The 21,442-nt window shown below is 45.2% G+C and overlaps 1 protein-coding gene and 1 pseudogene across 1 annotated transcript; both read left to right on the forward strand.

Moving 5' to 3' along the window:
• Positions 1–2,268: 2,268 nt before the first annotated feature.
• On the forward strand, positions 2,269–7,403 carry LOC114117840 (vomeronasal type-1 receptor 2-like; annotated as a pseudogene).
• Positions 2,269–15,865, forward strand: LOC101103499 (vomeronasal type-1 receptor 4). The gene has a single exon (XM_060398210.1). The coding sequence runs from the start codon at positions 14,957–14,959 to the stop codon at positions 15,863–15,865; it is 909 nt and encodes a 302-aa protein (XP_060254193.1). The 5' UTR covers positions 2,269–14,956.
• The last annotated feature ends 5,577 nt before the right edge of the window (positions 15,866–21,442 follow it).

Here is a 21,442-nt window from a genome sequence, read left to right on the forward strand (position 1 = left end):
CCACGCCAAGCTGGAAAAGGCAAGGGTCAAAGAACAGGCCACCAAACTGGGCTGAGTGTACACTATTGGATTTCCCATACACGGGAGTGATAAATACTTCTTTTGCCGCCGCCCTCCCCCCAGCCCAACCAAGAAACTTCGTTTTGGCTGCAGGACGTATGGAAGCTTAGTTCTCCCACCCGGGATGGAACCTGGGCCTCCTGCACTGGAAGCGCAGAGTCTAACGCTGGACTGCCAGGGAAGACCCTCAGCACTTTGGAAACACAGTCAGAGGCACACTCGGCCTGGGGCCACTGGTGATGCTGATTACTGCGGAGACATGAAAACGCACTGCATGTTACGCGGCGGCCTGGACGGGAGGGGAGTCTGAGGGCGGATGGACGCACGGAATAGTTATGACTGAGTCCCTCTGCTGTCCACCTGAAACTCACAGCATTGTTAACTGGCTGTACTTCAACACAAAATAAAAAGTTTAACAAAACATCTGAAACACACAAAACAATGAAGGATGTGGGCTTCCTTTTCACATGGACGAAAATTTCCTAAAACTGAGTGCAGCAGAGACCACAACGGGCTTCCCTGGTGGCTCCATGGTTAAGATTCCGCCCGCAGCGCAGGAGATGGGGGTTCGATCCCTGGGTTGGGAAGAATCCCTGGAGGAGGAAATGGCAACCCACTCCAGTATTCTCGCCTGGGAAATCCCGTGGACAGAGGAGCCTGGCGGGTCACAAAGGGTCAAACACATGTTAGCAAATAGCAGCAGCAGAGACCACAGCTCTGAATAAACTAAGATCACTGAGCGGCATACTTTAAATGGATAAGGTATATGGTGTGTGAATTAAGTCTCAAAGAACTGCTGCCAAAATAAAATGCATTAAAATCTGACAAAAAGCAAATATATACAATGCTTTGAGGAATAACCCCAATTCCAAGTTTAGTTTTAAAAAGTTATTGATGCACCTTGAAGTGTCCGTGTAATACCCAATGACAACTCTGATTCTGAATTCCCTTTTCCCACAAGGAATACAGAAAGGTTTTCTGCCAGCTAGTTGGCTGCCCATCCGGGTCTTTTCACTGATTGCCAAAAGCTGTCCCTAATCACCCAAGGAGGAAGATGATGATTTACACTGGGGATAAATTTGCTCCTCACTGGAAACGCCCCAGACTCCCCACGAGGTCAGTGTCACCCACACAGCAGGTGACGTGATAATGGAATCTCTGTGGAGAGACCAAGGCTAGAAACACCGTCCCTATAACCATGATCTCAGGTGCTCGGGGCTCATCCTGAGTGACACGTCCCTGCACAGAGCTCTGAAGCAAAGACCAGCCGGGTGAGTGCTTCCTTCTGTTCAATCTCAGGGCAAAGACTGGGAGAGACGTTGCCTACAGCAGGAGAGGGACTTTAAGACTTAACTCACACTGGGCAGGACAGGGGCAACACAGCCGCACTTGAGCATCCTCATCCATGCTCTGCTGGGTGGAGGGTGGCTGTGAGCCGGGGAGTGTCTCAGGCCGGGAGCAGAGCCGGGTGGTCCACCGCAAAGCCCTGTGCCCTGGAGTCTCTAAAGATGAGAGAGGAGGGATGTGGTCTCTGGAATGTGTGCCAAGCCTTGGATGACCCAGTCACTGAGCTCCTCCCTGTTGCTAACAAGGACTCTGCTCATTCTAGCAGACCTCACAGATCTATGCGTGCAGGGGAAGGAGTCCCCCTGCCCCCTTTCTCAGATCATCTCCACCCGGGACCTTATTCCAGGCTCCTTTAGTCCCGTTGCCCACAGCTCGTGACGATGCCTCTAAGCAGCTCATTCTCGGCTCTCCCTCAGCACTGGGCTACACACCAGCTCTGATCTCAGGGCTCACCTGTGATGAGTTACACACTCCTCTGTCAACACAACAGAATTAACTCCTGTTGCTTCCACTGTAGTGTAAGCATTTTTATTCACAGAAGTAAAAAAAGAAAAGAAAACCAAGACAGTTCGAGGAAACCAGTGTAGCAAGAAGTGCTCAGGAGCAAGAGACAGAAGAGCCTTTAAAATGTGTTTTGTGAAAGCAGAGCTGTGTCATCAGGAAAGGGGCTGGAAAATAGGGCTCCGGGGTTCTCTGCTTTTTTGCTAAGGAAGGTTGCTTCCAGCTTGTCCTGTTACACAGAGAGAGTGACCTTCCCAGTCCAGTCCCCACGCACCTGTGGGTGCAGATGCTCCTGAGGTGACTCCGAGCAGGTGGAGCCAGGAGGCTGAGCCTGAAGGACGAGACCACTGAAGCGGCGGGAAGAGGGGCGACTAGGAGCTGGGAGGTGAGGCCAGGACGGCTTTCCCGCTTTGAGGGGAAGGAATGCCGCGGCTCTGGTGGGAAAAGGAGCGAGGGCGGCCGTGGGGTTAGAAACGCCTGAGGTGCCCGAAGTCACTGTTTCCTCCTCACGTTGCTGCAGGTGCTCCGTGACAAGGGGAATGTTCTTCTTTCCAAACGCCAGCTCGTGGTTTCCTTGCTCTTTTCTATTGTTTTTATGTTTATTTTTTAAAATTAATGCATTTTAATTGGAAGCTAATTATTTACAAGATTGTAATGGTTTTTGCCATACATTGACATGAATCAGCCACGGGTGTATTGTTCTTCTGGCCCTTATTTCTTTTATTTCCACTCTGCTCTTTCTTATTTCCTTGTAGTTGCTACCTTTTGCCTTCGTTTGGGTTTTGTCTTGTTTGGTTCCTTGTGGTAAAACGTTAGCTTGATTATTAGAACCTTCTTTTCCTTAATCTAGGCATCTGTTGTGAAAATATCTCTTAGAGAAGCTTGTGCTGAACCCCAGAAATTTCAGTTTGTGTGTTTCCATTCATGGTTGTCCAAAAATGGTTTTGGATTTTTCTTTGACGACAGTTTGTCCTGGGGTGGTTGTTCATCTCTGCGTATCTGTGAATGTTCCAGCTCTCCTGCTGTTATTGGCAACTTGTTTCATATCACTGTGTTTGGAAAAGATACTTTATGTGATTTCAGTCTTAAATCTGTTAAAGACTTGTTTTGGGGACTTCCCTGGTGGTCACTAGTTAAGACCATTGGTCACCTTCCAATGCAGGGGATGTGGGTTTGACCCCTGGTCGAGGAGTTATGATCCCACAGGCCTCTCGGCCAAAAAAAACAAAACGTAAAAAAAAAGGAAGAAGCAAAATTATGACAGATTCAATAAAGGCTTTAAAAAAAGACCTGTTGGGTCCGAACATGTGCTCTGATCTGGTGAGTGTTCTGCAAGCTCTTGAGAAGAATGTGTATTTTGCTGCTGATGGGAAGATGGGTCAGGTTATGTCTATAAGGCTCAACTGTTCTAATGTGTAGCTCAGTCCAGCGTTTCCATGTTGATTTTCTGTCTGATGAAAGTGGGGGTATTGCAGTCCCCACTGTGACTGTGTTTCTCACTTTCGGTCTGGTAATGTTTGCTTTCTCTTTAGGTGATCTGAGGTTGGATGAGAACTTATGTAGGAGGCTTGTCTATGCACCAGGATGATGACTGCAATCTCAAATATAATCTTTATGTGCACCGGGAAGCTGAAAACGTGCACGATCCGCTTTTTCGTGACACTGACTTCATTGCTGTGGTCTGGAACCAAATTCACAACGCCTCTCAATGGCAGTATTTCTGCTGTGAACCTCACAATTTCTTTCCTTTGAGCTGGATTCGTTGTTCTCTTATAGTTCCTTGAGGCATAAAGCTATTCTGTTTATTTTAGACCATTCTTCCTTGTTCATATAGACATCCATCGCTCTCAGTTCAGTTCTTAAACTGCTCTCCATAAGTTTTGTTATCTTGTATTTCCACTTTGATTTCTCTGAAAACTTTTTCTTTTTTTTCATCTCATCCATGAAGTTTAATCTCCACATATTAGTGATTTATCCTATTTTCCTCTAACAATTGTCTTGAAGTTTCATATCAGTGTGGTTAAACAAGGTGCCTGAAATGACTTCAGTCTTCTTAATTATGGTACGACTCACACGGAGAATGGTCCACAGACACTTGAGAAGACTATTTTCTGCTGCTGTTGGCTGGTTAAGTACATCTGATCTCATATGTAGTTTAAATCCAATGATTATAGATTTTCTATATGATTGTTCTATTGCTGAGAGTATGGAATTGATGCCCGTATTATTATCGTAGGATTGTCTATTTCCCCCTTGATTTTCTGTTAACAGGTGCTTCATATATTGAAGTGCTCCCAGTTTGGGCTTACAGACATTTACAGTGCTCTATTTCCTCGATGACTCACTACGTCTGTCGTTATGGAATGGCCTCCTTTGTCGCTTGTCACGTGCTTTGGCTTACAGTCTGTTTTGTCTGAGATGACGACAGCAACTCCTACGTTCTTTTCCATTTCCCTGGACTGTCTTTTCTATCCCTTCTCTTTAGGTCTATGTGTGACCAGTGAAAACTGATTTTTTTTTTGCATCACATAGTCCTGTGGGACTCAAGTAGGCTGAGTACCCTTGATTGTTGGGGCGAGGTGATTGGAGGGTCCACCCTTTGGGGGTCAGCCACAAAGGCTAGGGCCTAAGACGTGTGGATAGGCCCCTTCCAGGTAGATGCTGGAGGCTTGATTTTATGTTTGGATCAAGCCAGAGGGAGAATGTGGAAACAGTGTCCACGTCCTCCTTCAGGCCCCCAAGAGCACCCCAGTCAGCCGCTGGGTGCAGGGTTAGACGCCAGAGCCTCAGGCAGCAGTGGATGGTGTGTGCCGCCCAGCTCAGATGAGGTGGTGGGTGTGCAAGCCTACTCCCACTGCACTGGGCCTGGGATGAGGCCATGGGGAGCGCCAGTAGGTCCATTTCACCACCGCTCTGTTATTTTCTCAGTCCTGCGGGGCTCAGCAATGCCCATCCGCATTGGCTACCAGAGCTAAGTGATCTGAGGGCCTCTTCCTCTGAGGCCAGCCTTTAAAGTTAAAATGCTCAACATCCCTCATTATCAGAGAAATGCAAATCAAAACCACAATGAGGTACCATCTCATGCCGGTCAATGGCTGCTATCAAAAAGTCTACAAGCAATAAATGCTGGAGAGGGTGTGGAGAAAAGGGAACCCTCTTACACTCTTGGTGGGAATGCAAACTAGTATAGCCACTCTGGAGAACAGTGTAGAGATTCCTTAAAAAAACAGGAAATAGAACTGCCTTATGACCCAGGAATCCCCCTACTGGGCATACACACCGAGGAAGCCAGAACTGAAAGAGACATGTGTACCCCAATGTTCATTGCAGCACTGTTTACAATAGCCAGGACACGGAAGCAACCTAGATGTCCATCAGCAGATGAATGGATAAGAAAGCTGTGGTACATACACAGAATGGAATATTACTCAGCTATTAAAAATAATGCATTTGAATCAGTTCTAATGAAGTGGATGAAACTGGAGCCTGTTATAGAGAGTGAAGTAAGTCAGAAAGAAAAACACCAACACAGTATATTAACGCACATATATGGAATTTAGAAAGATGGCAATGACGACCCTATATGAGAGACAGCAAAGGAGACACAGAAGTAAAGAACAGACTTTTGGACTCTGTGGGAGAGGGAGAGGGTGGGATGATTTGAAAGAATAGCATTGAAACATGTATATTACCGTATGTGAAATAGATCAGCAGTCCAAGTTTGATGCATGAAACAGGGCAAGCCAGTGCACTGGGACAGCCCTGTAGGTAGGGGGGTTCAGGATGGGAGACACATGTACACCCATGGCTGATTCATGTCAATGCATACAAGAAACCGCCACAATATTGTAAGGGAATTAACCTCCAATTAAACTAAATTTAAAAACTTAGCATGCTGGTATGAGATTCAGATCCTTGACAGAGAAGCAAGGCATTGAGGGTTTCATTGTGGTTGGGAGGCCCTGTGCTGGGGGTGGGGTTCATGGTGAGCAGGTGTCCCAGCATTCCCCACCCATTCTGAAGTGGGGTGATTTCTAAGTCATCCGATGTGTACAAGTCACTCAGTGTACAAGCCATTCTGCATTTCTCTTGAAGGAGCTGATCCACGTGTAAGTGTTTCTGCTGTGTCCGTGGGAGGAAGGAGCCTCCTGTGTTGCCATGTTGGTGACATCACCCGATACCTTCTTGTAATAAGCAAGATGACCGTGAATTCTAAAGGGGTAGAGTTTGTCTTTGTCTCCTGTCATTTATTCATATACTTGTTATATATTTTAAAAATTACTATGGGTCAACAATGTTGTTGAACGAGACAGACACGGTCCCTATGTTCATGGACCTTGCTCACAAGTGTGGAGAACAGGAATGCACAAGTCAATAGGAGTAGATAAAAGTTTGTGATGGTGAAAGGTATACCTAATGCCAACTGTATGTTCTGCAGGTGAAACCATCTCTCTGGAGTATGACAGCGTCTTTTTTTCTCAAGAGAGTTGAAGGGTGAGACTCCCTTTCCCAGTTGGTTCCGTGAGAAGACTGCTGATGTCATCACTGCCCAGCCTCTCCTCCGCTGCAGGTCACTCTGACAGCCACTCCACGTCTTTGGAGAAAGATGCCCGTGTGACCGCAAGCCAGGCAGCCCTGAAAACCATGTATCTCTTACAGATGGGAGTTGGGTCTCTGGCCAATGCCATTCTTTTTTTCTACCACATCTGTCCTCTCTTGTCTGGACACAAGAAGAGACCCACAGACACGATTCTCACCCACACAGCTGTGGCCAACCTTTTGGTTCTTCTCTCCTCGGGGATCCCCCACACAATGGCAGCTTTCATTTCAAGGAAGCCCCTGTCTCCTCTTGGGTGTAAATTCGTGTACTGTTTACAGAAAGTGGCTCGCAGCACCACCCTGTGCTGCACCTGCGTCCTGAGCACCTATCAGCCCTTCACGCTCAACCCCGGGAGAGAAGGGAGGTCATGGCTCAGGGGAGGAGCCCCCAGGGTCTCAGCTTCTTCCTGCTGCACCTGTTGGCTGTTCAGTGTTTTCATGTACATCTATGTTCCTGTCAAAATCACTGCTTCACCGAACAGACACAATTATACTCGTGTGCAGGGCGACTGGTTCTGCTCTCAAGTCCCAGCGCAGGGACTGTCGTCCTGTGGTCCACCTCGGACGCCGTGTTTATTGGCCTCGTGGTCTGGTCCAGCGGCTCCTCGGTGCTTCTCCTGCACAGACACCACCAGAGGGTGCCGTATATCCACACCCCCACTGGGCACCACGGATGCCCCCCGGAGACCACAGCCGCCCGCACCATCCTGATGCTGGTGGTCACCTTCGTCGTCTTCTACGTGGTGACTTCTATTCTTGTTTTCTATATCACTGCCTTTTTTGATTTCCGACAATGGTTGATACAGACCTCTGATATCTTGGTTTCCTGTTTTCCCACCATTTCTCCCTTCCTGCTGCTCCTCAGGGATCCTAGAACTGCTAGGATCTGCTCTTGAGTTGTTAGCAGGTATGGCCAGAAGTTCTCCCCTTAAATTTATTGTATTTAGCAGACAGCTTGAATTATAGCAGAAACTATCCTGTAACTAATCAGCACCACGGGTTTTAGCTGAGTCATAATGAATAAGGAGCGTTACATTAGTCATAATTAATAAGTAACATCACGCCGTATGGATACTGCCACATGCTGCAAATTGATCACCACAATTCTCCTTTCCATCTGCACCCCTCCCCACACATGGCACAGATGCTTTCTCCTGGTGAGAGCTTAACGTGTGAATGCCTCAGCATTTTCCAACAACCCAACGCAGTGCGATGAACCACAGTCACCATGCTGGACAACCCATTCCCACGACTTATTTACTTTGTAACAAGCTGTAGATGCCTGTTGACATTTGTATGTAAAATCCAAGGAACAAAGGAGGTTGATTTACTGCAGGTGCTAACGTGGGGGATCTGAAAGTCAATCCATGAAATTATCTGCCCAGAAAAGACACAGGTTATTATTGAGGAAGCCATTCACCCTTGGCCATGGCAGTTTTCTGAAAGAATACTCCGCTCTTGTGGATCATTTCAAGAGTTTCCACAAACTTTATCTCCATTAGTTGTGGGTAATACCTGGCATACGTTAGCCCGTAATTCAGTTACTGGTCTCATTAAGTATTAGTCCCTGCTGCATGGAGATGGTATTTCCTAGTGAAGATAAGAAATCTGCAAAGTGAAGGAGGTCTTTTTCTATATTACCTTCTCCTTTAAACCTGGGTTTTCTTTACATAGTCGACCATCATTAAATGTTATTGTTCAGGCGGACACAATAATTGGAAGGACAGACTAGAGGCTTTCCTCTTCATATTTGTCACTTGAATATTTTATTTTCATCCTTGCAAACAGCAACTTGGGATTTATTTTCTGCTTGTCCTATCTTACCATTCCTGAGTTTTATTTTGTCTTTTCTTTGGACATTGGGGGATTTGGTCTGTTCATATTTTCTATTTCTTCCTGGTTCAGTCTTGGAAAGTTGTACCTTTCTAAGGATTTGTCCATTTCTTCCACATTTTCCATTTTATAGACCCAAGTGGTCTCTTAAGATTTTTTTGTATTTCTGGGGTGTTGGTTGTACTTTCTCATTTTTCTTTTTGGATTTTATTGATTGAGATCTCTCCCTTTTTTTCGTAATGAGTCTGGCTAAAGGTTAATCAACCCTGTTTATCTTTTCAAGGAACTAGCTTTTAATTTCATTGACCTCCTCTATCACTTATTTTTCTCTCCATTTTATTGATTTCTGCTGTGATCTTTATGACTTCTTTCTTTTTAATTTTGGGTGTTGCTGTCCTTCTTTCTCAAGTTGCTTTAGGTGCAATATTAGGTTGTTTAGCTGTGTTTTTTTTTTCCTCTTGTTCTGTGGCTTGTATCTGCATAAACCTCCCTCTAGAGCTGCTTCTGCGGCATCCCATAGGTGTAATATTAGGTGTTTAGCTGAGTTTTTCTCTAGTTCTGTGGCTTCTATCTGCATAAACCTCCCTCTTAGAGCTGCTTCTGCGGCATCCCATAGGTGTAATATTAGGTTGTTTAGCTGAGTTTTTGTCTAGTTCTGTGGCCTGTATCTGCATAAACCTCCCTCTTAGAGCTGCTTTTGCAGCATCCCATAGGTTTTCAATCAGCTTGCTTTCATCTTCATTCGTCTCCTGGATTTTTCGTTTCCTCCTTTATTTCTTCAGCAAACCACTGGTTTCTCAGTAGCATGTTGTTTAGTCTCCATGTTTTTTTTTTTTTTTTAGGTTTTTCCTTGTAGTTGATTCTCGTCTCATAGCATTGCAATTTGAAAAGACTTCTGAGATCATTCCAATTTTCCTAACTTTACTGAGGCTAGCTTTATGACCCAGCCTGTGAACCTCCTGTAGAACAACCTACGCGCCACTGAAGACATTGTGTCTCCTGCTGCTTTCGCATGGATGCTCGATATATACCAACTACACACTCGAAGGTCCAATGTGTTATTTTCAGGCTGTGCTTCCTTCTTCATTTCTGCCTGGGCGATCTATTTACTGATGTAAGTGGAAAGTTGAAATCCCCTCCTATGACTGTGTTTCTGTTGATTTCTCCTTTTATGTCTATCAATATTTGGCTTATACTTTGAGGTGCTCCTGTGAAAACTTGATGCTTGAATTGTGGTGCTGGGGAAGACTCTTGAGAGTCCTTTTGACAGCAGAGAGTGCAAACCAGTCCATCCTAAAGGAAAGCAACCCTGAATATTCGTCGGAAGGACTGATGCTGAAGCTGAAGGTACAATACTTTGTCCTCCTGATGGGAAGAGCCAACTCAATGGAAGGGCAGGAGGAGAAGGGGACAACAGAGGGTGAGATGGTTGGATGACATCACCAGCTCAGTGGACATGAACTTGAGCAAACTCTGGGAGATATCAAAGGACAAGGAAACCCTGATGTGCTGTAGTTCATAGGGTCACAAAGAGTCAAACACTACTTAGCAACTGCACAACAAATGTTGGTGCATATATATTTTAAAATGTTATATCTTTTTCTTCAATCGATCGCTCGTCCTTTGTTCATTTTGTAGTGTTCTTTGTCCCTTGACAAAGTCTATTTTATCTCCTATCCAGCTCAAATGGCTCAGAACCTAGAGACAGGCTGGTGGTCGGAGGGGGATCCATGGGTGACTTAGAACAAATTATAATAGAGTCATGTGGACACGAGGGAGACCTGAGGACTGGGAGGAGGAAACAGCAGCTTCAGAGAGATTATTTTCCAGATTAAACAGGCCGAGATCATACATAGAAAGTGTTGCGAAACTTAAACTCAAGGGAAGCCCAGCCTTCAGATCCCATGCTGATGATCGGTGAGAACACACTTTGGGACAGTTTGGAAGAGTGAGGCCATGAAGGAAAATGCCCACCGGGAGACAGTGAAGGGAGCCCGGGTGCTCTGTGACTGTCCCTCCCCCGGCTATGGCTGTCACTGTGAACTTGGGCTCTCCCGCAGGGAACACAGAAAACTCTCCTGCCCTCTGCTCAGCTGCTCGCGTGGACCTTCTCAGTAACTGCCAGGACTTGTCCCTAGTCCCCAGGCGTGGGTGAGGGTGACGAGCCCTGGGGGTAAATCTGGCCCTCACTGGAGACGCCCCAGACTCTCCATGCAGACATTGTCACCTCCGATCCAGATGACATGATAATGGCTCCTTTGTGGGGAGAGCGGGCCCAGGGGCCCTCTCCCTATAACTGGGGCCCATCCTGACTGCCACTTCCCTGCACAGAGTGTGGCGCCGAGTGCAGGCAGGTGAGTGCTCCCTTGTGTTCAGTCTCAGGGCAGGAAACAGGAGAGCCGGCTCTCAGCAGGAGAGGAGCTCAGAGCTGCGTTGTCAGCACCTTGGGCAGGACAGGTGCCCCCTGCCTTGTCCTGAGCTGCCCCGTCCATGTCCTGGCTGGCAGGTGGAAGGGGGGAATGTGCTGGGGTGTGTATCTGAGTGGGACCAGAGCCGTGAGTTCACTGCCAATCCTGTGTCCTGGGGTCCCTGACAATGAGGGGAAGAGGGAGGGGGGTCACTGTGGAATCTGTGCCAAGTCCTGTATGAGCGGAGCCCCGGGCTTCTGAATCTTGTAGAAACGGTTCTAGTGACTTCCTCGAACCTAACTGATTACTGCTGGATGTGAGTAAGGTGAGATAAATTGATGTACAGAGTTGGGGTTAGAACCTGCAAGTCCTAAAATAAGATCCAGTGACAGACACACACACAAACAGAAACACAGAGAGACAGGCTGCCCTGTAAGGACAACCTTCACAGTTCCTTCACCGGCTGCAGTCGGCTCAGCAATTCCTGCCGTGATATTTCACTGCGACTCTCTCTGCATTTGTGTTCTGTACATCAGTGGGGCTCATGTTTTCCTCTAACTGAATGGCGAAATGCCCTCAGCCTTTTTAACCGGAGCAGCTGCGCTTACTATGCAGCTGCTCAGTCATGTCTGACTCTTTGCGACCCCATGGACTGTAGCCCGCCACGTCCCTCCATCCACGGGATTTCCCAGGCAGAAATACTGCAGTGGGTTGCCATTTCCTTCTCCAACCCCTATGCATAAATTGACGAATAATGAGAAGCTACTGTATAGCACAGGGAACTCTACTCAGTGCTTTGCGGTGACCAAAATGGGAGGGAAATGTGTCAAGGAGTGGATAAGCGTATGTGTATAGCGGATTCTACTGCTGTGCAGTAGGCGTAACTCAATACTGTAAAGCAACAAAACTTGAATAAAAACATATTCCACTGTGTAACACGCCACCGCTTCCTCATCTGTTCTTCTGTCAGTAGGCCCTTGGGTTGTTTCCACGTCTTGGCTGTTGTAATAAGGTACCTGTGAACACGGAGTGCAGGTATCTCCTCCTGATCGTGGTTTCTTTTCCTTGGATCTATCCTAGAAGCGTGACTGCTGGCTGGTACGGGGGTTCTGGTTTTAATGTCTGAGGAACTTCCGTAACGTTTTCCACGAGGATATACCAGCTTACATTCCCAACAGTGTGTAAAGTGTTTCTTTCTCTCAACCTCCTCGCCAGCGTGTTGCCTTTTGGTTTTTGGAGAACAGACAGACTAACAGGTGAGAAATGTTATCTCATTGTAATTTTGACCTCATGACTAGAGATACTGAACTCCCATCCATGTACCTTTTAACTCTTTGTATGTCTTCTTTGGAAAAATGTCTGTTCAGGTCCTTTGCCCATTTTTTTCAGGGGGGGGGGTGAATAGAGGAATTTTAATTCTTTTGTGTTGACATTTGTACAATAATAATATATTCTATAATTAAACAATTTTTTAATTAAAAAGAACTAACATATATTTCCCACCCTTGCCGCAGCTCTATTTCTTATGTTTGCCCTCTTAGTGGTTGATGCCACCATCCCCCTCGCCTGGAAATCTGGACCCCCACTTTAACTCTTCATCCTCCCATCCAGTCTCCATGCCCTGCCCTTTCTACTTTCTGAAGCCATTCCTAGTCCATTTTTTTATACTGAGGTATACCTGATATATAACATGTGCTGGTTTCAAGTACACAACATAATAATTCAATATTTGTATGCATTATGAAATGATCACTACATAAGCCTAGTTAATATCCATCACCATATACAATTACAAAAAATTCTTTTCTTGTGATGAGGATTTTAAAATCTACTTTCTCAGCAACTTTCAAATATGCAAAACAGTATTATTAACTATAGTCGTCATGCTGTGTATTACATCCCCCAGATTTGGTCCATCCTTTATCCCCATGTCTCTGCCATTGCTCTGGTAAAGACCACAGCTATCTCTTGCCTCATGGCCCCAGCATCTTCCCAGGTATCTCTGCCTCCCCACTCACTGTCCACATAGTCCCAAGTCCATGCTTTTCAGTGTTGTATCTGATTGCGGCACTCCCCATGCTAGCAGAATTAAATTCCAGTCCTCAGAGCTCTTTGTAGTCTGCTCTTGGTGACTTCTTAAAATTCTCATTCTCTTTCAGCCATCAACCAGACCCCTTTACATTTCCTTTATACCCTTCAAAAATATCTCCCAAAAAGAAAAGAAAAAAAAGATATAAAAATATCTTCCAAGAACTGACTTAAAAAAAAAAAAAGTAACTGGAAAGCTCTAAGTTCAATCTGAGATACTGTTAAAAAACAGAAAATTCCAGTTCTTAAAAGCATGTTTGAAGGACTTGTTGTTAAAAAAAAAAATCCATCCTATTTAACTGAGGTATTTAATTGAGGAAAAACCTAATTTATGGGCTGCATCAAATGGGAAAGTGTCCACATAAGAGAATGGGTGTCAGTGGGTTGAAGTATAATCCTGGGGACAATAATGGAGCCCTTTTTAATTTTTAAAAATATTTGTTTCTTCCTTCCTTCATTTTTGGCTACACTGGGTCTCTGTTGCGGCGTGCAGGCTTTCTCTCCTTGCGAGCGGCGGCTGCTCTGTAACTGCGGCGCACAGGCTTCTCACTGCGGTGGCCTCTCTTGCAGAGCTCGGGCTCTAGGGTGTGCGGGCTTCGGTAGTTCAGGCTCCCGGCTCTAGAGGGTGGGCTCAGGGTTGTGGCACTCAGGCTTAGTTGCCCCAAGTCATGTGGGATCCTCCTGAACCAAGGATCAAACTTGTGTCCTCTGCCTTGTCAGGCAGATTCTTAACCACTAGACCCCCAAGGACGTTCCATGGAGCACTCTTAAGAAAGGCCATGTCACAAATGATCCCACGGGGCTCCTCTCTCCATGGAATTTTTCCCAGGCAAGAGTACTGCAGTGGGTTGCCCTTTCCTCCTCCAGGGGATCTTCCTGCACGAGGGATCGAAACTGCGTCTCCGGCAGCTCCTGCATTGCAGGCGAATTCTTTGCTGGTGAGCCGTTATGTGACTACCGGGTGTAAACTCTGAGCCTTTGACCCTCCTTTGCCCGTTTTAAACTGGATGATTTGGGGATCTGCCCAAACTGGATATTCACTCATTACTGGGTATGTGGTTCGCTAATATTGTCTCCTATGCATAGCTGCATTTTCATGATTTCCTTTGCTCTGAAGACGCTCTTACATGATACACCACTGCTTTATCTTCGCTTTTGTTGTCAAATCCAAACCATTATGACCAAGATTAACGTCAGGGAGCTTGCTTCTTTCCTCTAGGAATTTCATGGTTTCAGATCTTACATCCAAATCTTAATGTAGTTCAGATCATTTCTGTGTGTGGTGTAAAACAGCATCCAGCTTCTTTTTCATTTTTTGAAATTGAGATATAATTGACATGACGTTATGTCAGTTTCATGATTCACTGTTTGCATATATTGCAGCTGATCACAGTGCATCTAATTAACACCTATTATATACATAGTTACAGTTTTTTTTTGTTCTGGTCAGAATTGTAAGGTTTAGCCTCTAAGTTTTTATCTTTAGATGTGGATTTCCAATTTTCCAAACACCGTTTATTAAATAAACTAGCCTTTTACAATTATGTATCCTTAGTGCCTTTGTGAAAACTGATTAGCCAGAGGAGCATAGATTTATTTCTGCACTCGCTATTCCGTCCCATTGGTCTGTCTTTATGCCTATACCGTACTGTTTCTGTTACCACTGATTTGACATATAGTTTGAAATGAGGAAGCTCAATGTTTTGTTCTTCTTTCACAAAATGTTTACAGTATTTGGGAGTATTTTATGGTTGCATGCAATTTGGGGATTTTTTTTTCTATTTCTGTGAATAATGACAAAAATGGGTGAACTAGACCAACACTGCTGTTGAACAAAATAGATATAACCTTCACTTTGTAGATCCTGCATGGAGATCGAACATCAGGATGTAAAAGCAAATACAAAGCAAAACCAAATAAATAACGGTGAATGCTTTAACTGGTGTCTGGATTATGTTATCCTGGCAAAGTCATTCTCTAGACCGTGAGACTTTTTTTTTTTTTTTCAGGACAAATAAAATGTGGGAATCCTTGTCCAGTATTGGTTCTATAAGAAGACAGCTGATGTCACCACGCCCACAGCCTTCTTTCTGCTCCAGGACACTCTTGACGTCCTCTCCATGTTTTTTCACAAAGATGCCCTGAGAACCACAAGTCAGGCTGCTCTGAAAATCACATATCTTACACAGATGGGAATTGGGTCCCTGGTCAATGTCATCCTTTTCTTCCACAGCATCTCTCCAGTCTTGATTGGTCAGAGCCAGAGACCCACAGACATGATTCACACCCACATGGCGGTGGCCAATCTCCTGGTTCTTCTGTCCCCTGGCATTGCCCACACAATGGCAGCTTCTTTTCCGAGGAAGCCCCTGTCGGGTCTTGGGTGTAAGTTTGTGTATTACATACAGAGGGTGGCTCGCAACACCGCCCTGTGCTCCACCTGCGTCCTGAGCACCTATCAGTCCTTCACTCTCACCCCCAGGAGAGCGGAGTGGGTGGTGCTCAGAGGAAGGGCCCCCAAGGTCATTGGTCCTTCCTGCTGCACCTGCTGGATGCTCAGTTTCATAATGCACATCATTGCTCCTCTGAAAATCACTGGTCCACCCAACATGCACAACTATACTGATACCAAAGACAAGTGGTTCTGCTCGTCCTCACCTGATGAAATCGGCACGAGCTATCTGTGGTCCGTCTCTGATGCCGTGTTTATTGGCCTCATGGTCTGGTCCAGTGGCTCCATGGTGCTTCTCCTGCTCAGACACCGCCAGAGGGTACAGTATATCCACACCCCCGCTGGGCACCACAGATGCCCCCCGGAGACCAGAGCCGCCCACACCATCCTGATGCTGGTGGTCACCTTCATCACCTTCTACTTCCTAAATTCTGTTCTGTCTTTTTATATTACAGCCTTCTTTGATATTCGTCTATGGCTGATACAGACCTCTAATGCATTGGGCTCCTGTTTTCCTACCATTTGCCCTTTCCTGCTGCTTCTTAGAGATCCTAGAACTCCTAGGTTCTGCTCTTGACTTGTTCGAATGTATGGTTAAAGTGCTAAATATCTAGTAGTCACTTTCAATAGCCATAATTATTCTGAAGTACTCAGTATCCTTTTTTTTTTTTTGAGGTACGATTAACATATAACCTCGCATTAGTTTCAGACAGACAACACAATGAATGGACATTTATTCATGTTGCAGAATGATCATAGTAAGTCTAATTATGATCCCCGCACGTTCACAGATGATACGAACTTCTTTCTTGTGATACGAACTTTGCCACGTTTATTGATTTTAGTTTGTTTATTATTATTATTATTTGGCTGTGGGGCACATGGGATGTTAGTTCCAAAACCAAGGATCAAATCAGCACCCCCTGCAGTAGAAGGTCCAAGTCTTAACCACCAGGGAAGTCCCTGTGACGAGAACCTTGAAGGTTGACTCTCTTGTTGTTCTTCTTCAGTCATTAAGTTGTATCCAACTCTTTGCGACCCCATGGACTGCAGCACACCAGGCTCCCCTGTCCTTCACCAGCTCCCGAAGTTTGCTCAAAATTCAAGTCCACTGAGTGTGATGCTATTAAACCACTGCATCCCCTGTCACTCCCTTCTCATTTCACCTTCAGTCTTTCCCAGCATCAAGGTCTTTTCCAACGAGTCGGCTCCTTGCATCAGGTGCCAAAGTATTGGAGCTTCAGCTTCAGTATCAGTCCTCCCAATGAACACTCAGGGTTGATTTCCTTTTTGACTAATTAGATCCCCTTGCAGTCCAAGGGACTCTCAAGTCCCAACACCACAGTTCAAAAGCATCAATTCTTCATCGCTCAGCCTTCTTTTTGGTCTAGCTCTCACATCCATACATGACTACAGGAAAAACCATAGCTTTGACTATCTGAACCTTTGTCAGCAAAGTGATGTCTCTGCTTTTTAAGATACTCTCTAGACTTATCGTAGCGTTTCATCCAGTCTTTTCATTTCATGGCTGCAGTCACCGTCCGCAGTGATTCTGGAGCCTAAATAAAATCCGTCACCGTTTCCACTTCCCCCCTTCTATTTGCCATGAAGTGATGGGACCAGATGCCACATTCTTAGTTTTTTTGTATGTTTGACTCTCACATGCTGAGCTTCCCAGGTGGCGCTACAGGTAAAGAACCCACCTGCCAATGCAGGAGACGTGGGATCAGTCCCTGGGTCAGAAGATCCCCTGGAGGAGGGTACAGAAATCTAGTCCAGTATTCTTGCCTGGAGAATTAGAAGGACAGAGGAGCCTGGCAGGCTGTGGTCCATAGGGTCACAAAGAAAGAGTCGGACATGAAGGAAGCGACTTATGCGATGAAATGTAGTTGATTATATTCACCATGTGGTTCATCACATCCCCTTGACTAGCTTATTTTATAACTAGAAGTTGATACCTTTTGATGTCTGCACTCAACACCAAATTTCTACATAATTTCCAATGAGCTGAGAAGGTTCATTTAATTCCAGAGATGCCTTAGGAGATCTGAAAGTCAATCCATGAATCATCAGCTTGAGAAATGTACAAACCATTACTAAGGAAACCATTTCACCCTTGACCAATGCAGCTTTCTGAAGAAAATCGCCTTTCTTTAGGAACATTTCAAGAGTTTCACCAAATTTTATCCTTGTGTGTTGTGGCCAATAGTGGACACACACTGGCACATAATCCAATATTGATCTCCGTGAATATTATTCTTGGGTGGGTGGAGATTTGATTTCTGAGATAAAGGTAATACACATGAAAATGAGAATATGTTTCTCTATATTACCGTGTAACTTTATTTCACTTCTATTTCTCCAATGTGCTGTAGTGTTACACAGAAAATCAGTGCTGTTCAATGGCTTACTTCTCCTTTAAACCTGGATTGCTTACATGGTAGACTCTCAATAAATTTAGTCGATTAGATGGATGGTGTGAGCTGAAGGAAAGACCAGTAGCTGCCTTCTTTTTTATTTGTCACTTGAATATATAGTTTTCATGATTGCATTTTGTAAATTTGAGATTTGTTTCTATTTCTCCACTTTGGTTTTTTTTTTTTTCTGTTTTTTTGCCTTCCTTTTAGTGTGTTATTTGTAAAGTCCTATTTTTAAATTTAAGGTGCTAATGTATAGCTGTCTTCCAGTGACCTTTTGGTCGTCATGTAAGGATCCCCCGATAGAGTATCTATATACATTATTACTGACAAGTAATGCTATGGTTTTAGCTGTCATGAGATAGTTGTGCCTTATACAAAATAAGAAATGAAGAGAAAGTAGAGTTTATGCATGTGTCAATGTGATTGCCTTTTCCAATGCTCGTAGTTCTTTTTTGTAAGTGTTTTTTTCTTTGGTACAATTTGTCTTCTGAGTGAAGAAGTCCCTTTAGCTTTTAAGGAGTTAGTTCTACTATGAGTGGATTTTTTCAATATCTATTTATCTAAAAAATATCATAATTTTACTTCCTATTTTTCCTATTAAAGCGTATAAAAGGTAATAAAATGTGATCAATAGTAGAAGTATATTTAGTGATAGACAACCTCCTCTTAAACAGTAAGAAATTAACTGCCTATGAATTATTTTTATCTTTAAAATAACTGAATAGAAGTAATTTCAACCCTACTTCATTTTTCACACTACTATATATAAACAAGGTGACCTACTATGTGGCACAGAACTGGTGGCCGTCCTGCTCATCAGGCACAGTAAGAATGGGGGTCTCTAATGTGAGTCAGCTACACTGAGGTGGATGAACCTAGAGCCTGTTATACAGAGTGAAGTAGATCAGAGAGAGAACAACAAACATCATATATTAACGCACATATGCGGAATCTAGAAAAATGGCATCTGAACCTATTTGCCAGGCAGGCATAGAGACGCAGAGGTAGAGAACAGACTCGTAGGCACAGCGGGGGGAAGGCGAGCGTGGGATGAATTGAAAGGGTAGCACTGAAATATATACAACACCATGTGTAAATAGCTAGCTAGCAGGAAGCTGCTGTATAGCCCCGGGAGGTTGACTCGGTGCTGTTTGAGGCCATAGAGGGGTGGGATGGGGAGGGCAGGGAGGCTCACAGGGGGTGTATATGTACATATAGCTTATTCATGTTGTCATATGGCAGGAACCAACACAACATTTTTAAGCAATTATCCTCCAATTAAACATTTTTAATATTAATAATAAAAAAGATGATGGTCCAAGGGAAGGCCAGGCCAGGGCGTCTAGTGCACAAGAAGACCAGTACTACCGTTGCCTTTACACAAGTCAGCTCGGACGACAAGACCGCATCGGCTGAGCTGGGGGAAGCTGTCAGCACCCGTTACAACAACAGATATCATGAGATCCGCCATCACTGGGGAGGCCGTGTCCTGGGTCCCAAATCAGTGGCTCCCATTGCCAAGGTAGAAAAGGCGAGGGTCAAAGAACAGGCCACCAAACTGGGCTAATGTACACTATTGAGCTTTCTGTACGTGAGAGTAATAAATACTTCTTAGACCAGAAAAAAACTTTTTTTGGCTGTTTGCCTTGTAGGAACTTGGTTCCCCAACCAGGGATCGAAACTGCACCCTCTGCATTGGAAGTGTGGAGCCTTAACCACAGGACTCCCCAGGAGGTCACCCAAAATTTCTCATAGAAAGTCACAGGAATACTAGACTCGGGATCCAGTGATGATGCTCGTTATTTTGGAGACATGAAAATGCATTGAGTGTTATGTGGGGGAATGAATGGGAGGGCAGTTTGGAGGAGAATGGATACATATATACAGCTGAGCTCCTTTGCTGTCCACCTGAAACAGTCACAACCTGGTTAACTGGCCATACTCCAATATAAAATATATAGTTTAATTGTAAAAATCTGAAAAAAGAGAAAAAAAAAGGATTTGGGCTTTTTTTCCAGGTTGATGAAAATTTCCTAAAATGAGTGTGGTAAAGACCACAACAGGCTTTCCTGGTGGCACAGTGGGAAAGAATCCACCGGCTAAACGAGGAGACGTGGATTTTATTCCTGGGTGGGGAAGATCCCCTGGAGAAGGAAATGGCAACCCACTCCCGTATTCTTGTCTGGGAAATCCCATGGACATAAGGGCCTGGAGGGTTATAGCCAGTGGGGTCGCAAAGAGTCTGGCAAGACTTAGAGACTAAACAACAACAAAGACCACTCTCTGAATAAAGTAAGATCACTGAGTGGTGTACTTTAAATGGGTGAGTTATGTGGTATGTGAATTAAAGCTGTTCAAAGACACTGTTACCAAAACCGAATTGGTAAACACCTGCCTATATATAAGAAAATACCTTGAGGAACAAGCCCAGTTGGAAGTGTGATAAAAGAAAAAAAAGTTTGATGCACCTTCAAGCGATCCTATAGTACTTGATGACAACTTTGATTCGGAACTACCGTTTTCCACAGGGAATTCAGAAAAAAGTTTTCTGCCAGCTATTTGACTGCCCATTTGGATCTTTTCATTGATTCTCAAAAGCTGTCCTTAATCACCCAAGGAGGAAGATGATGATTTACACTGGGGATAAATTTGCTCCTCACTGGAAAAGCCCCAGACTCCCCATGAGGTCAGTGTCACCCACTCAGCAGGTGACATGATAACGGAATCTCTGTGGAGAGACCAAGGTTAGAAACACCGTCCCTATAACCATGATCTCAGGTGCTCGGGGCTCATCCTGAGTGACACGTCCCTGCACAGAGCTCTGAAGCAAAGACCAGCCAGGTGAGTGCTTCCTTCTGTTCAATCTCAGGGCAAAGACTGGGAGAGACGTTGCCTCCAGCAGGAGAGGGACTTAAGACTTAACTCACACTGGGCAGGACAGGGGCAACACAGCCGCACTTGAGCATCCTCATCCATGCTCTGCTGGGTGGAGGGTGGCTGTGAGCCAGGGAGTGTCTCGGGCCGGGAGCAGAGCCGGGTGGTCCACTGCAAAGCCCTCTGCCCTGGAGTCTCTAAAGATGAGAGAGGAGGGATGGGGTCTCTCTGGATTGTGTACCAAGCCTTGGAAGATCCCATCACTGAGCTCCTCTCTGTTGTTAACAAGGACTCTGCTCACTGTAGGCTTTCCTGATAGCTCAGCTGGTACAGAATCTGCCTGCAGTGGGGGAGACCTGGATTCGATCCCTAGGTTGGGAAGATCCCCTGGAGAAGGGAAAGGTTACCCACTCCAGTACTCTGGCCTGGAGAATTTCACAGGCTGTATAGTCCATGGGGTCGAAAAGAGTTGGACACGACTGAGCGACTTCCACTTTCCCTGCTCATTGTAGCAGACCTCACACATCTATGCTTGCAGGCAAAGGAGTCCCCCTGCCCCCTTTCTCAGTATATCTGCACCTGAGACCCCACTCCAGGCTCCTTTAGTCCCGTTGCCCACAGCTCGTGACGATGCCTCTAAGCAGCTCATTCTCGGCTCTCCCTCAGCACTGGGCTACACACCAGCTCGTATTTCAGGGCTCACCTGTGATGAGTTACACACTCCTCTGTCAACACAACAGAATTAATTCCTGCTGCTTCCACTGTGTTGTAGGCATTTTTACTCACAGAAGTTAAAAAAAAAAAAAAAAAAAAACTATACCAGAAAGTTAGTGGAGCAAAAAGTGCTGAGGAGCAAAAGA

This window comes from Ovis aries, chromosome 14 (assembly GCF_016772045.2).
Source record: "Ovis aries strain OAR_USU_Benz2616 breed Rambouillet chromosome 14, ARS-UI_Ramb_v3.0, whole genome shotgun sequence".
Classification (NCBI taxonomy): Eukaryota; Metazoa; Chordata; class Mammalia; order Artiodactyla; family Bovidae; genus Ovis; species Ovis aries.

What these genes read in the sequence shown, in the direction of transcription:
- LOC101103499 (XM_060398210.1), top strand. Translation starts at nt 14,957, where the DNA reads ATGTTTTTTCACAAAGATGCCCTGAGAACCACAAGTCAGGCTGCTCTG.